Source organism: Maniola hyperantus, chromosome 17, assembly GCF_902806685.2.
Source record: "Maniola hyperantus chromosome 17, iAphHyp1.2, whole genome shotgun sequence".
NCBI classification, from domain to species: domain Eukaryota; kingdom Metazoa; phylum Arthropoda; class Insecta; order Lepidoptera; family Nymphalidae; genus Maniola; species Maniola hyperantus.
The window spans coordinates 2,265,624-2,283,532 of NC_048552.1; the positions used below are offsets into that span (position 1 = coordinate 2,265,624).

The 17,909-nt window shown below is 41.3% G+C and overlaps 1 protein-coding gene across 1 annotated transcript; it reads right to left on the minus strand.

The window, feature by feature from the left end:
- Positions 1-243: 243 nt before the first annotated feature.
- nAChRalpha2 (nicotinic acetylcholine receptor alpha2) lies at positions 244-17,343 on the minus strand. Its single transcript, XM_069504398.1, has 8 exons — positions 16,989-17,343; positions 11,979-12,023; positions 11,363-11,472; positions 8,198-8,378; positions 7,788-7,941; positions 3,557-4,124; positions 3,001-3,193; positions 244-1,425 (listed from the first exon to the last, which is right to left on the minus strand). Exons 1-8 carry the CDS (start codon positions 17,169-17,171, stop codon positions 1,228-1,230), a joined length of 1,632 nt encoding a protein of 543 aa, XP_069360499.1. The 5' UTR covers positions 17,172-17,343; the 3' UTR covers positions 244-1,227.
- Positions 17,344-17,909: the final 566 nt, after the last annotated feature.

The window sequence follows — 17,909 nt, forward strand, 5'->3', positions numbered from 1 at the left end:
TTTAGGGATTCTTTATTGCTCTGATAAACTTTCACGTGATTTTCATATTTTTGTGGATAAAAAAAAATAAAAAGAGTAAATTAAATAAACCAATCGAAAAAATGGTGCTAAGTATCTAGTAAAAGTTTGATAGTTTCAAGATTTACGAAGTATTTTGCCAATGGTCTTCACATTTGAAAGTTGTTTATTTACTTCCCGCCTGTAAACAGTTAGGGTTTTTAATAAAAACACATTTTCTTTGATAATAATAATAATTTTTATTTAAATTCACCATGAAACAATGGCAACCGTTGGGAGTTCAGAGTAAAGTTAGTTCGTAAAAGGGTTAAATGATAATTAAAAATTAAGGAAGATAAAGTCTTAATATATTATACTTAATAAACTATTTGAGATTCTTGTATCAAGCACTCATTTATTATAAACCCTCGTAAATCTCTGTTCATCTATCTATTTAATAAAAAAAATGTTTCTTTGTTTGTCTTTGTACCATTCCTCCGATTGCGATAAAAATTTGTATAGGGACTTGTGTTTGCGATATTTCTGTGTTATCGTGTGCAATCTCGTCAAAAATCGTGGGTCTAGGTACTGCTGGAAGGTTGACTGGGGTTATATTAAAACTACAAAACTTTTTGACACTAACACAGCCATGATTATTCCACTAAGGGTCGATATTTCATGCGTCAAACAATGTTACACCTAGATTTCCAATATGAAGTCTGTCAAGAGTCAAGATGTCTTAACCCATGTCCCATTAACAGTTCCTTATACTAAGTTCATCCCTGGGGTAAATATTTTGGCAATTGAAAAATCGGCCCTGACTTAACTAGCGTTCTACAATAAGACTTACAATTTTTGGATTAAGTATTTCAAAGTTTTCTCTAAAGTCTAAAATTAAAATGTTATAATGTAAAAAAATTAATAAATCCTTTTTTTTTGCTACAATTTTAATACGTGTGTGAAATCACTTATAATTAAAACACTTGATAAAAGCTTAAAAATCACAGGATTTTTTGGCTTTCATAATCGATTTTTGGTAGTATAACAACAAAATATTATAAAAGATTTATAGACGCATTCGGTCTTATCACAAAAAAAACAAAACAAGCGACGCGTGTTTATTTTAAACATGAAAGATTTCTCATACAAAAACTTTCAAAACATCAGTTAAACTTGTTCAAATTTTTGAATTATGACCGTTTATCCTTATATCGAATGTTTCTTCTTAATTTAAGACTCTCCGCTGTCCACAGGCAAGAACTGCTGTTGGGCCACAGAAGACAGCACCATATCAATGGGTTTGGTGTCATCGTAGAGAGACGGTGCCTCGCAGAGTATGGCGAACGTGCCGACTATTGATGCGATGGTGAAGATCCAGAGGAACAAGCGGTCCAGTACCATCGCCACAAAGCCCCAATCTTGGTCTTCCTGTTGGTTAAAACTGATGGTTAAGTTTGGTGATGGTTATTGCTTGTACTTCAGAACCCCTCCATGTAACTTTGATAGGTTTATTATCATCATCGTGATCAACCCATTGCCGATTCACTACAGAGCACGGGTCTCCTCTCAGGGTTTTGTTCATAGTCTATATGAGATAGTGAAGGAGACAACACACACGCGTCAAAAACCAAGAGCAAGTTTTTCTTGGATGAATGAATACCACTATCTCTATGAGTTCTTTAATTCTCTATCTATGATTCTACAGAGAATTAAATTCGGGACATTCCATTGACAAAGTATGTTGCGCCAAAAAATAAAAGCACCTTTGCGGTTTTTTAATAAACCTTTATAAAATAAATCTAATTCGAACTCATATAGCCCCAGTTTCTAAAGCTTCACTTAATAAACCTGACCTCAAGCTGTATAACATCCTACGCGAGTAGGTACTTTCTTCAAAAGCGCATGCATGCCTGCTACGTCATTAAAGGTCCCATTTACGTGACAGGTCAAGAGCTTGCAAACTAGATGAATTTGTTATACATGTTTAGCCGCGGGATTTAAAATGTTCACACAGCGAATGCATGAGTTGTGTGTCGAAGCTTGAAATCTGGTAGATTGATTACTGACTAATTTATTAACACACACAAACACACACACCGAAAATAATTATTATCATTGTCATTGCACATCTGGGAAGAGACTGACCCCCATGACACGGGTTAACCTAGTTTGGGGGTCGAGGGTAATTTTAAGCAAAATTGTAATTGGAACAAAAAAAAATAATCTAAGTAAGTACTAGGTGATGACCGCGACTTCGTACGCGTGGATTTAGGTTTTCAAAAATCTCGTGGGAGCTCTTTGATTTTCCGGGATAAAAAGTAGCCTATGTCACTCTCCAGGTCTTTGACTATACCCATGCAAAAATCACGTCAATCGGTTGCACCGTTGCGAAGTGATTGAAAGACAAACCAACAAACAAACACACTTTCGCATTTATAATAGGGGTCGTGATAGCACGCGACGCGACAGGTCCAGGAGACAATAAGGGTATGAGCCACCCGCACCGGATTAGCGCGGGGGCTGTGCGGGTGTGCGGGGCGTATCATCCCCGACCCGGTCCACTACTGATAACAGGTTTCCTCTCGTCGACTGAGTTGCCGGGCTACTATCGACCGTGCTTTATGGGTCTAAAGCCGTAAATGCTTTTTTTTTTTTTTTTTTTTATTCAGGTACAAGTTAGCCCTTGACTGCAATCTCACCTGGCGGTAAGTGAAGATGCAATCTAAGATGATAGCGGGCTAACCTGGAAGGGGTATGGCAGTTTTTTTATTAAACCCATACCCCTTTGGTTTCTACACGGCATCGTACCGGAACGCTAAATCGCTTGGAGGCACGGCTTTGCCGGTAGGGTGGTAACTAGCCACGGCCGAAGCCTCCCATCAGGCCAGACCAGAAATTTGGAAATTATAAAATTCCAAACCCCTGCCAGGAATCAAACCCGGGACCTCCCACTATTAAGACCACAGCGCTCACCACTGCGCCAGGGAGGTCGTCGATGCTTACCGCATTGAACTCATCCTGGCGTTGCATGTGATGCTGTATAAACATGACGTTGTGGATAGCCTTCTCCAGCTCAAAGGGGTACTTCTTGCGAGGGGTGATGTCGCTGAGGGAGTCGTCCAGGCCCGACATGACGGACGGCAGGCCGTTGTACCCTGCTCCAAGACTGCCCAGTGCCCCAACTAGACCGCTGAACCTAGATGCAAAGTTAAGACATAGCCTTGAGTCAAAAAAATAGTCTTAATTGGTCGAGTGAATATAAATAAGTACTCGGGGCCGGCCCGGATTAGACGAGAGAAGAGCCTTTCCCCCAGCTGCCCCCTATTTTTATACCTATAGGTACGTACTTTAAAGACCTACGGTACCATCTTGTGTAGTTGCAGTAAACCAAAACAACAGGTCCCAAGTATCATCACCACTGATCGTTACATCATTAGCATAGAAGATTAGTCAAATTATGTACTTTCACCAGACTTTCACCACAAGTTAAGGATAATATGCTATCGCCCTTTTCAATTAAATAGTTTCATGTTAAAAAATAGTTTGATAGGGAAGTTACCTATTGGTAGCCGTAGTTGAGTGCAGTCCATTGCATCCACCAGGCAAGTGATGACGCAAGGAATCCGGGCTTGAAGCATTCGAGTTGGTCTGATCAGCAGCCAATGCGTCCTTAAACTTATTCTTCTTCATACTCCTCCCAGCAATCTTCTGCGCTGCCAAGTCCCTTAACAAATCCTTTGGGACTCTCATTAGGAGTAACTTTGGCAGTTTTGTTATGAAGAACTTCCTCACCCATGGAGCCATTTGATGAGTGCTTGGCTTACGGTAGTGTACGTTCAGGATTACTATGGTTATGACCACAGACAAACCAACTAGCAACATGGTGAATAGAAGATACTTCCCTAGTAACGGTAGTGCAAGGGATGTGGATGGAATGATCTCAGATATGAGGAGGAAGAACATGGTCTGCGAGAGGAGGATAGATATACTCAAGGCGATCTTTTCTCCGGAGTCTGCTGGCAAGTAGAAGACAAGGACGGATAGATATGAGATGCCTACACAAGGTACTATCAGGTTCACGGTGTAGAATAGCGTTTTCCTTCGTAAGGTGATGTTGAAGAAAATATCTGAAACAATATTTTTTTTTTAGCAAAAGAGAGAAAATTTTGTGGCAAAGCTGATCTAATGTATTGTGCTGATAGGCTATTTTTATTCGGTTTGTTCCGTCCCTAAAGAATGCCAACGGGACCCTACTACTAAGCTTCCGCTGTCCGTCTGTCAGTCTGTCAGTGGGCTGTATCTTGTTTTTATCCATCCCAAAGTCGCCCAACGCGCCTAGAAAGAAGTTTTCACTGCAACTAGACTAGGTCTCATATAGGGACTATCACACGCCATGGTTTTGCGCCGCCTGAGTTCAGCGGCTTCCTGTGACTTGATGTCGTCTGTCCACCTGGTGGAGGAGAGTCTTCCAACTCTGCGCTTTTTGACGCGAGATTGCCATTCTAGCACGTTGGAACGTCTATCAGTTTTTCGAACTATGTGTCCCACCCGTTGCCACTCAGCTTACTTGCTTGCTGGGTACTTTACGCCAAGTCGAGCAGTGTACAGTGTACAATCCGATCATATTTTTTTTACTCCATTGCAATCTTTGACTGCAATCTCATCTGGTGATAAGTAGATGATGCAGTCTTGGATGAAAGCGGGCTAACTTGGTAGGGGTATTACCTCAAAAAACCCCTTAACAATGAGGATTTCAACGCAGAAAAAGAGAGATATAAAAAAGGGTGTTTCCATTAATCAGTGGCACTCGGTATCAGTATTCACGCAGCGCGCCGGGCGCTCTTTGCGGGCATTAACAAAACAACCGTTTAACCTGTTAGGCGGGAGCAGTAACTTAGCATAGATAAGCGTTGTCGACGCGCCCTGGTATTTACGACACTCAACAGCGTTAGATTACACCAACTTAGCGCAGTCACGTTTTTAGGAGGGCTCATTGGGGAGATCTCATCTATATCGTAGAGTTTATTAGAGAAATGTGGGAGATATGGTGACATATTATGGTCTAGTTGCAACATGTGATTGTTTCCGTTGTGATAAGTAGTTTGTATATGACGCTCCCCGGTGGTCTTCCTTGTCGTGGACTCTTGGCGTTGCAGTCCCCATCTCATCATCATCATTATCATCAACATGTATACGTCCACTGCTGGACATAGATCTCTTGTAGGGACTTCCACATGTCACCCTGGGACTCGTCTGATGTCGTCCGTCCAACTAGTGGGGCGTCTTCCAACGATGCGGTTCGGTTCAAGGTCGCCATTCCAGCACCTTGGGACCCCAACTTCTATCGGTTTTACGAACTATGTGCCCTGCCCATTGCCACTTCAGCTTCGCAACCCTTTGAGCTATGTCGGTTACTCTAGTTCTCCTACGGATCTCCTTATTTCTGATTTGATCATGTAGAGAAACTCCAAGCATAGCTCTCTCCATCGCCCGCTGAGTGACTCTGAGCTTTCTTATGAGGCCCATATTAAGCGACCATGTCTCGAATCCATAATATGTTATCATGCACTGGCAACACGCACTGTTCGAAGACTCTGGTCTTGAAGCACTGAGGGATCCCCATCTATAATAATCAGAGAGCAACTTTTGATATATGCATGCATCTCTTTTGTTTATACGGAATGTACATTTATTGTGGGTTTCGAGAGAGAAAATCGCCGATAGTTAGTCGTTTTCTCGCCGGCGGTCGGACCACTGCCTCATTATCTTCTAAGTATAATAACGTGACAACTCATAAGCGGAGTTATTAAATGGATAATATCAAATGAAGATAAGTCACGTCTTACGCTTACGAGTAAGTATGTAAACATTGTACACCCGCTTACAACGTTATTTTATCATAATATCCTGAATCTATTTACGGTAGCGTGGAAGATGACACCTTTTTACCCAAACAAAGTTTTTTAAGTCGGGCAAAGGAATAGGGACTTTTGACTCCTACTTTACCTACTTTGAAAGAATTTAATCACGTGCTTTTCTTAATTTTCTTCTCGGTAGGAAAGGCATTCTGAACCAGTGGTAGATGCATCCGACGATTCGTAAGTACTTGTAAAAGTTTATTCGAATAAAAAAGATTTTTATTTTTTATTTTTAAATATATAAAAGGAAAAGGTGACTGACTGACTGACTGATCTATCATCGGACAGCTCAAGATACTGGAGGGATCGGGCTGAAATTTGGCATGCAGATAGCTATTAAGACGTAGGCATCCGCTAAAAAAGGATTTTTGAAAATTCAATCCCTAAGGGGTGAAATAGAGGTTTGAAATTTGTGTAGTCCACGCGGACGAAGTCGCGAGCATAAGCTAGTAAGATATAAAAGTTCAAAAAACATGTTTTTGTAAAGATAACATTGAACATTTTTTGAAACAAAGAATTCGAAATAGGATTTCTCTGAGACTAAAACAAATATTTGAATACCTCTCGTCTATTTGTCCCCCCCGGACAACATAGAAAATAGTTGAACCGTATTCATTGGCTTTTCATTGTATGGAAATACAATGGGAGATTTACAAAATTTACAAAAGGCTATTTTTATCCCGGAAAATGAAAGAGTTCCCACGTTATTTTAAAACCTTAATTTACGCGTACGAAGTCTCGGGCATCACCTAGTAAATAATAAATAAATAATCATTAAATAATTATTTATTTATGGATGATGTTTAGATTTTGAATGACAACGCAGTGGGCTCCCAGATTCTTCCGTATCAAGTGTAACGATTATCAGATGTACCTAAGTGTGATACCAAGTGACACTGATTAATGGGAGACCCTTTCCTTAAGGAGCGGATTTCGTGAAAGAAATAAGGGAAACTGTCGCAGGATTCGTTGGCGTCGAAAGTCTTGAGCCTTTTTCTTTATTGGTTCCTTTATAGCTAAGTATTGCAATTGGTTTTACCTTTGAATGGTGACAGTAATATAAATGGTGAAATAAACACTTAGGCCGGCCATACACGGACTGCTCGAGCGGTAAGCCAGTGATCAACATACACGGACCGCTTTTGCAGTCAGAGTCAACAGCTTGAAGCTGCCATCGAGCAGTTAGCTTAACTACTCGATGGCAGCTTCAAGCTTCAAGCAATTTCAATGCGGGTGGGAAGCGTGCGCGACGTGACATGAGGAGAGCGGGTGGAGGTAACTGCGCGAGAGCGGTCGACAGCTCGAGCAGTCAGTGTATGCCTGGCGACTGCTTGACCGCACAACCGCCCGAAGCAGTTGCAACTTGCAACTGCTTGAGCGGTTCGTGTATGTACCTACGTAGAAGTCTGTAGTTCAATATGCAGTCGCAGCTTGAAGCAGTCCATCCTGACTGCTTCAAGCTGTCCGTGTATGGCTAGTCTTAGTGAAAATTTCAACTCTCTAACTATTACGCTACATAAGAACAGTCAGCTGATAGACAAACGGACGAACAGCGGAGGCTTAGAAATGCACCCTGCTGGCAGTCTTCGGGTACCGACTACGGTACCCTAAGAAGAAGATAACAAACCTGGATAGGGTTCCTGGCAGCAGGGATAGTATCGCTCGTGGCGTTCGGCCGGCACTCCCAGGATGTCCCATTCAACGGAAGGATAGTACTCGCGAAGGTCGATACCTACTTCCACCATGTCACCTTTCTTTACGGTAGGTACATAAGGATAGACAAACGGACGGACAGCGAAGGCTTAGTAGTGAACCCCGCTAGCAGTCTTCGCGTACCGACTACGGTACCCTAAAAAGAAGAAGATAACAAACCTGGATAGGGTTCCTGGCAGCAGGGATAGTATCGCTCGTGGCGTTCGGCCGGCACTCCCAGGATGTCCCACTCAACAGAAGGATAGTACTCGCGAAGGTCGATACCTACTTCCACCATGTCACCTTTCTTCTGGTTTATGTGCTTCAAGTCAATCTGGAAGAGAGCTTTTAGTTTACAACTGGACTAACTTATGCCCACGATTTCGTCCGCGTGGACTACAAAGGAGATGGTCCAAAATTCCCCCAGAGTCGTTTCAAGTTTCTATAGTGAAAAATATGAAATCCTCCCAAAAACTCAAAAGCCAATTTTGAAATTTCCTCAGGCTAGGAATAATCCCAAGACTTCCCACTTATAAGGCCACAATGCTTACCATTGCACCAGGGATGTAAAACCTAGTTATGCGCATTACCTGATCACCATCATAGCTCCAAGATCCGAACTTGAGGAAGCAAGTTTGCTGGTCGAAGGGAAAGTATCGCACGTCGATCTCGCACGAGGACTTGAAGATGGCGGGTGGAGTCCACAGCACTTTGCCAGTGTGGTGGAGAACTGCCTTCGTCATGGTCGTCACCACGTACTCTCCATCAGCGCTGGTAACAAATATGGGAAGTAAGGTGCAACGCACACAAATATATTGCAAATGGGTTGACTAAAACATTTCCATCCAGAATATGATAAATTTAACAATTTAAAAATTACTTAATGGATCAGGCTAATACGTAAATTTCAAATTATCTAGACCATGAGTGGTAAAAGAAATCTACAGGGATTTACAGTATAAAGTAGAAACGAGAGCATTTGAGAAATAAAGCGCCAAAAGCAAGACAGAGTGCGCGTCGTATACGCGTCTAATAGCCTATCCATCGTGGAAATCCTACCATTTGGAAATACGCGTGCGTGTTAGCGGAATCTATACCATCATACATCTCCTCGATCTGACGTCGTTACAGTTGCTATACAGCCGTCAGAAAGCAACTCACACGTAAATGGCAGGACAAACACTTGGTAAACTTTGCGGTGCAAAGTACGGGATGTAGCGTTTTGACCATACAAATTAAACAAATAAATCTTAATATATGCAAGGAAATGGTGACTGACTGACTGACTGACTTGCTGACTGACTGACTGACTGATTGATCTATCTATCAACGCACAGCTTAAAATACTGGACGGATTGGGATGAAATAGCTATCTGCGGGCATGCAGATAGCTATTAAGTATAACGTAGACATTTGCTAAGAAAAGATTTTTGAAAATTCAATTGGTGAAATAGGGCTTTGAAATATGTGTAGTTAGACGCAGACAAAGTCGCGAGCATAAACTAGTTAAATGTAAAAAAACTTTTTTTTACTAAAGATAGCTGATGAATTCTATTTACATAACTAATCTATATCTAATTAACTTATTTCCGCGACTGTTTCCGCGTGGATTACACAAATTTTAAACCCATATACCCCTGAGGGGTTGAATGTCCAAAAGTCCTTTCTTTGCGGATGTCTTCGTCATTAATAGCTATCTGCATGCCAAATTTCAGCTCGATCCGTCCAGTAGTTTGAACTGTGCGTTGTGATATCAGTCAGTCAATCAGTCAGTCAGTCAGTCAGTCAGCTTTTCATTTTATAGAGTGTTTTAATTGGCTGTTTCTACTGCTAAGCCGTGAATCCATTACGGCTCAATGGTTAAATTGGGTCTAAACGCGTCTGTTCCCTTACAATCATATACCGTGCCAGAACCACGAATAAATTTAATATTCCTCAAACGCCATTTCTTATGCATTAAGCCATCCACTATAAGGTTGGCCGCACGTGCGTCTCGTCCTGGTCCGTGATTAATAGTTCGCCGGCCGGATCTGACACACTATGATGTATCATTCGTCGACGCTTTCCTGTCGATACGAGCTATCAATTAACTTTAATGTTACAACTTTTATATTGGATGCACCAAGAGGCGTTATTTGATCGACTGAAACTTCAGTAACTTGACGATAACACGTTAGTGATTTAATTTGATATCATCTGATCTAAGTAACAATGCAGTTTTGATGGAAACTGTTTACGGTTATGAACTTCCTTGGCTTTGCGGTTCATGCAATTGTATAAACACGTCTATTCTCTTAGAATCAAAGCAGTGGTTAACGCAATGGTCTAAACGCGTCTATCCCCTTAGAATCACGCACCGTATCAGACCCACAAATAAATAATCCTAAAACTTAATATCTTGCGAGTTAAGCCACCCACACACCCAGCACAGTATAAGGTTGGTCGCACGTGCGTCTTGTCCTGGTCCGTGATTAATAGTTCGCCGGCCGGATCTGACACACTATGATGTATCATTCGTCAGCGCTTTCCTGTCGATACGAGCTATCAATTAACTTTAATGTTACAACTTTTATATTGGACGCACTGCGAGGCGTTATTTAATTGACCAGAATGTTAAGTAACTTAACAGAGGACACGCCGTCATACGGTTTACGGAGTACGATCAGCTGATCAGTGATCGTCAATACCGATTTCGCCACGGCCGATCTGCTGGTGATTATCTTATATGTCTCACGCATCGCTGGGCGGAAGCCATGGACAGCAAGGGAGAGGGATTGGCGGTCAGTGTTGATATTGCATAAGCCTTTGATAGGGTTCGGCATGGGGCACTTCTATCGAAACTATCATCTTACGGATTACCAGTGAAGCTGTGTTATTGGGTTGCCACCTTCCTTGAAGGTCGCAGCATCAAAGTCGCTGTACACGGTTTTTGCTCGGAAATCAAACTCACCAATTATACTGGTGTCCCACAGGGCTCGGTGTTGTGACCCACACTGTTCATCCTGCATATCAATGACCATGTTGCATGACAATAACATCCATTTCTATGCGAACGACAGTATGGGTGAACGTAGTTTTTTATTACTCCTTTCTTAGAGGATGCCTACGTCATAATAGCTATCTGCATGCCAAATTTCAGCTCGATCCGTTCAGTGGTTTGAGCTGTGTGTTGATAGTTCAGTCAGTCAGTCACCTTTTCCTTTTATATATTTAGATAGAGAGTGAGAATAGGGTAGCTAACGATCCTACAAAAAATCAACTCACAAACAATAATTGGTCTCGATGGACAACATCCTGAGTGTATGGGAAAGTATAGTTAGCGCATAACAGCCTCGCAGCCAACTTAGTTGCCAAACATTCATTAGGGCACAACCTCGCACCAAATTGCATTGTATAGCGACTAACTTGTTTGAAACTGTTATGCCGGCACCACACAGTCGGCCAACACATAGATATTTTAGTTCTTAGAACGTATCTATAAAATTCCAATGAGTTTGATTGGTTAGTTTCAAATGAGAGCCATCGTTTATTTGGAGCGCACCACGTATTAATTTTAAACTGTTATCCGTTGGATCGATGTCTAATAAAACACAAACATATCAAGAAAAATAATTTGTACAAAAATAAATAAAAACTAAGAATGAATATGTGAAAAAAAAACGATTCATATAATCCTTGTATAACGCATGAATCCCCAAAGAACCGCCACGACTATAAATAAAGTAAAACGCTGAAGGCTTTTTGTATCCACTTACTTGTTATACAGAACGATATCTGGAAGCCAAATGTGCTCGGAAGGCACATAAAGTTCCTTCACACCGCCGTATTCCAGGGGGTCCCATTTAAATTTGTGGTCCTCCCATTCCTAAAACATTTCCGACATTATTATAACATCCTACCTGGTATCTCTTTGGGGGTGTACGTTATAGAGAAAATCTCAATGATTAATCTTCAATTTATACCTAGTGGTTTGAGTTATCATCATTGTCATTGTCATTATCATTGTCATTGTCATTGATATTGTCATTGTCATTGTCATTGTCATTGTCATTGTCATTATCATATTATTATAGAGGAAGCTTGTTCATCGAGCATGAGTCAATTAGAGAAACATTTCATAGAAAATATATTATCACTAGCGACCCGCCCTGACTTCGCACGGGTAGTTTGTTACAATTTTATTAGGGATCTCTAATTTTTTTGAAATAAAAAATAGCCTGTGTTACTCAAGGATAGCGTAGCTTTCTACTGGTGAAAGAATTTTCAAAATCGATTTAGCAGTTCCAGAGATTAGCCCCTTCAAACAAACTTACAAACTTTACCTCTTTAAAATATTAGTATAGATTGATTAAAAAAAATATTTGTACTCACGTGTTCGAGCCAAACGTTTGTCGTTAGGATCTGGTCTTTGAGATTCTGGAACAAACAAAATAATCTAAGTTCCCTGATTATTTATAACAAATCCTTGAAGGTAGTATAGAAGCAGGCGTTACTTTGCGGAAGTCCATGATATACAATGAACATATTAGTATAAACATCGGCCTTTAGAATGACATTTCAGGTTTGTAGAGCGTTGTCTCTGTCACTCATACCTATATGACGTTTTGTCGGTCTCAGCGACCGAGACAGTGCTCTACGAATCTGCTATCTCCTTCTAAAGGTCGATGTTCATCACTTTTGGCCGCGTACTGTATGCATCGATGTCTGCTACAACGTGCAAAAGAGTTCATCAAAATAGGCCTGAATGTAGCTTCCTATACCAGCTTATAAGCTGTTACCCTCCAATCGATTGTCCGTCGCTGGCCATTTGCCAATCCTCAAGCTGCGTCAAATGTTACAATATTGAATGGCATATGAAAAAGCAACATATCGTTTTTGTGATACATACACATGTATCACAAAAACAATGTGATATTCTTACAATATTACTATTGACGCGTATTATTATGTAGAACGTTCAACCACGATATAGTACTTAGATGAATCTTAATCAACCATTTTTAGGGTGTCGTACCCTTGGGGTGCCAGCCAGGTAACCTCCCAGTGCGCCTGGGTGCTGCTGGTCCCTTTTGGATGCATCGGGCATCCGAGGGGAAGAGCAGTATTCGGGCCGGTGCACCCCGGTAACATAGCTAACAATTTCTCTTCGGGGATATTGATGGCCATGGCTAATGACCTGGCAGGGGAGAGGTTTCTCCGCGTGTGCCTCTGACTAGCAGAGGGCACAGTGGACGAAGCGGAGCATGGGACGCGGGCGACGTGTGCGGAGTCGCCCGTTGGGTCCCCGGGTCGGGAGGCGCACGCACTTCGTCGGTGCGCCTCCGACGTGCGGTGTGGGGATCTCGTGAGCGGAGCTGGCTGGGTCGCGGTGGTTTGCTTCGGTGTTCCCGTGGCCCAGTCACCAGGCGTCGCGCAGGAGTGCCGCTGGGTTAGTGGGTATTCCGGTCGCCTCTCGGCCGGCGAGTCCCACATACCTTCCCTCCAGTTGGTTGGCTGACTGGTTAGCTGGCTGGCTTCCAGGAGGGGGGGATGCGTTAACGCATTTCCCAGCGTTAAAAAAAAAGGGTTTCGTACCCAAAGGGTAAAACGGGACCCTATTACTAAGACTCCGTCTGTCCGTCCGTCTGTCTGTCCGTTTATCTCTCCGTCAGCCACCAGGCTGTATCTCATGAATCGTGATAGACTTGAAATTTTCATAGATGATGTATTTCTATTGCCGCTATAACAACAAATACTAAAAAACAGAATAAAATAAATATTTAAGGGGCTCCCATGCAACAGACATGATTTTTTGCCATTTTTATAGATAATGGGAGGGAACCCTTCTTATGGACCTTATGAAGTTCGTGTGGAGTTAAAGACCTGGAGAGTGACATGAGCTGCTTTTTATCACGAAAACTCAAAGAGTTTCCACGGGATTTTCAAAAACATAAATCCACGTAGAAGTCACAGGTAATAGCTAATAGGTACTTAAATAAAATTAATCGAAGAGTAGCAAAAAATATTGGGAAAACACTGTACCGGAATTTGAGAACAGCAGATCTATCTAACGGTATTTACCCTCTTAAAAGGGTTGTATCAACATAATATAAATTTTGTTATAAACTTAAGGCGAATGCCGCGCGTAACTTCGACTGCAAGGTTGCTCGGAGAATGCCAACTATGGGCCCAAAGACAAAGTGGAATACAGAAAATTTACTCTGTAGCTACTGAACTTTGTCTTAAATTCATGTTTTATAAGACCCTATTTTATACTTACTACTTATATTAGTTATACTACTTATCTCAACGGGTTGCAAAGCTGAAGTGGCAATGGGCAGGGCACATAGTTCGTAAAACCGCGTTGGGGTCCCAAGGTGCTAGAATGGCGACCTCGCACCGGAAGACCCAGTGTTGGAAGACCCCCCACTAGGTGGATAGACGACATCAGACGAGTCGCAGGGAGCCGCTGGATTCAGGCGGCGCAAGACCGTGGCGTGTGGAAGTCCCTACAAGAGACCTACAAGAGTCCAGCAGTGGACGTCTATCGGTTGATGATGATGATGATGGAGATTTTATACTTATCCGAATTATTTATAGATACTACGATGCCCACGACTTCATCCGCGAGGATTTAGGTTTTTAAAAACCCCACGTGAACTCTTTGATTTTTCGGGAAAAAAGGTAGGATGAAAAGAAAGCTAGGACCTCTTTGACTGTCCGGGAAAAAAAATAAGATACAGTACGACAAGGCTCTCTTGGCATTTGAATAATACAGGGGGCGCTGTTGGAGAACAAATGGAACAAACGCTTAGAATATTCAAACAAGAACAAAGGGGACACTTGACGGCAATGTTAGTTCCGATTTTCGCCACGCGCCAAGATAGCCTTGTCGCACTGTAAAATGAAAGGAAAGCTAGATATATCTCTACCAAATAAACGATACCCAAATTTCAAACCCCTATTTCACCCCCTTGGGGGTTGAATTTTCAAAAATCCTCTCTTAACGTATGCCTACGTCATAATAGCTATCTGCATGCCAAATTTCATCCCGATCTGTCCAGTAGTCTGAGCTGTGCGTTGATAGATCAGTCAGTCAGTCAGTCATCTTTTCCTTTTATATATTAAACTAGCTTATGCTCGCGACTTCGTCCGCGTGGACTACACAAATTTCAAAACCCTATTTCACCCCCTTAGGGGTTGAATTTTCAAAAATCCCTTCTTAGCGAATGCCTACGTCATAACAGCTATCTACATGCCAAATTTCAGCCCGATCCGTCCAGTAGTCTGAGCTGTGCGTTGATAGATCAGTCAGTCAGTTAGTCACCTTTTCCTTTTATATATATTTAAGAAGATATAGAAGTTGTACGTATTGTTTTAGTTATCAATGATCATTGAGTTACGTAGCACCAGATCTTTTCGGATCTGTGTATGATCCTATAGCAAGAAGTTACAGACTCATGAAATTCAATAGACGATGAATGTGCCAATTACTTGCGAATCAGGCCATGTGCCAACCAATCAAAGGAGCTCACTAACGAACCGTTTTCGTATTCGCGGGAAACTAATATAGAATTAGCTACATTAACAGATTTCACTGAAATTCTCTACGTTAATCCATACTAATATTATAAATGCGAAAGTGTGTCTATCTGTCTGTCTGATAGCTTCTAACGGCCCAGCCGTTCAACCGATTTTGATGAAATTTGGTACAAAGTTAGCTTATATCCCGGGGAAGGACATATGCTACTTTTTTTTCCGGAAAGTTAAAGAGTTTCCATGGGATTTTTAAAAACCTAAATCCTTTCTTAGCGGATAACTACGTCATAATAGATATCTGCATGCTAAATTTCAGCCCGATCCGTCCAGTAGTTTGAGCTGTGCGTTGATAGATCAGTCAGTCAGTCAGTCAGTTACCCTTTCCTTTTATATATTTAGATTTAGATTAGATTAAAGAAAATAGATCTGAGAAGCTAGAATCGTCGTAGAGGCGATGGCTCTAAAAGCCGAAAAGTCCTAGAGTGGAGATTGCGTACTAGTAAGCGTAGTGTGGGGCGCCCACGTAGAAGGAGGAATGGCGCATGACGCAGACGGTATACAGTGGGTGGCGGGAACTGGCTGGATGAGGAAACTGAAAAGCTTACCTATTGTGAGGTGCGGGACCCTAAAAGGTTAATAAAAAGTGTGACATCAGTACTCGTAGTATAAGATTTTACGTCTCACCAAACGTTGCTAGAATTCGAGAATCGAAACACAATAACATCAAAGTAAACTTAAAGAGCCTTGAATTGAAGTCAAATATTCAATGCCACTGATTTTAATTTCGCAACGTTTCCGCTTGGAGCGCTGGCTGTAGATGTGTAGACAAACTTGAGCTTTAAAACAAGGCAGTTAAGATCCAGTTTACTATAACGCAGAAGTGTTTCGATTCTCGAATTCTAGCAACGTTTGGTGTGACGTAAAATCTTATACTACGGGTACAGAATATTATTAAGTACTTAATAAAACTAGCTGACCCGCCCCGGCTTCGCCCGGGTGGAATTTAAAAAACCAAGGTGGGGTTGAATTGCCATAAATCCTGAAACACGTATTTCTTCATTTGTGACCGAAAACCCAAATACCAATTTTCATGAAAATAACTTGAAAAATGACGGTTTTTCTTACAAACATTCATGGAATTTCGAAAAGTCCTTTCTTAGTGGAAACCTACTCTTTACAAAGAACACACCCTCGAAATTTCATGTGTCTAGGACCAGCAGCGGTTTAGGCTATGCGTTGATATAAAAGTCAGTCAGTCAGTCAGTCAGACATTATAAAGATTAGCTACCCGCCCCAGCTACGCACGGGTAGCTTGTTGCAATTTTCGTAGGGATCTGTAATTTTTATGAAAAGATAATATAGAATATGTCACTCAAGAATAATGTAGCTATCTACTAGTGACAGAATTTTTAAAATCGGTCCAGTAATTACCGAGATTACTTCCTACAAACAAACTTACAAACTTTAGGGATGGTTAAATAAACAATCAGGAACAAAATTTCTAACAAATTGTTTGAAAGCACCATAAAACGACCTTCTTGGTGCAGTGGTAAGCGCTGTGGGAGGTGGTGGCATTAGTGTTAGGTCCCGGGTTCGATTCCCAGCCGGGGTTTATAATTTCTAAATTTCTGGTCTGTTCTGGTAAGGCTTCGGCCGTGGCTAGTTATCACCCACCGGCAAAGCCGTGCCGCCAAGCGATTTAGCGTTTAGGTACGATGCTGTGTAGAAACCAAAGGTGTATGGGTTTGATAAAAACTGCCATACTCCTTCCAGGTTAGCCCGCTTCCAGGTGAAATTGCAGTCAAGGGCTAACTTGTATCGGAATAAAAAAATATATTAGGTAGTGGGTATGGGTTTCCTTACCAGGTCAATTAGCTGCGAAAGTCGGAGGCCCAGTTTAACGAGCACTGTGTTGTTATTCTTATCAACAGGTCGAATAAGTCTATTGTAATTGCTTAACAAATCGTCATACAGTCTCTTGGCATCGGGATTCGCGAAAACAACACCACTTACAGCCAAAAAGAAAAACAGCACAAACGTAGACATTTTCACACTCACAAAATCGTTAAAAATACCAAAATTATTAACTAAAATTATTGATATATTTGCCACGACATTCCCCAAGTGTTTATTTTAAATCGTTCCTAATATATAAACACTAGAATTAGAATATCTTTTCGAAAATTTGACAGCTACGCCCGTCCTGCGCGAAAGTGGCGCCCCTACTGGAGTAAAACAGCATTAACTAAGGCTGTACTGCGCCGAATCCACACTTTATTACCCCAACAAGTGCTCTAATTGGTTTTTACCGAGTTGCTTTTATTATTTTAGAGTTCGAACTGTAAACGATATAGCTTGTTATTTACTTCGAAGTATTTTCGAGAAGGGATTAAATCCAAAAGCCTTAAACAATTTTGTTCAGTTAAATAGCCGTAGTACCATTTCTGTATTTTTTGTCCAATAAACCTTAATATTTTAGGCTTAATTAAGTACTTTTAAATATTGAACAACTAATACTTCATGAGAAGTTATTAAATTCAAATTTAGAACACTATAATAAGTGTCAACTACCCACATAATTGCCAGTTTATGTTACCAACGCATAGTAATTATAAGCTTTATAGCATGATTGGGGCCGATTCTCTTGTACACAATCTCTTAACTAAACTTAATGAACAGGTCTAAATCTAGTGCTATCCTTTTCCGCGAGCAACATTATGAAAGGGATAGCAATAGATTTAGACCTGTTAATTTAGTTTAGTTTAGAGATTGTGTACTAGAGAA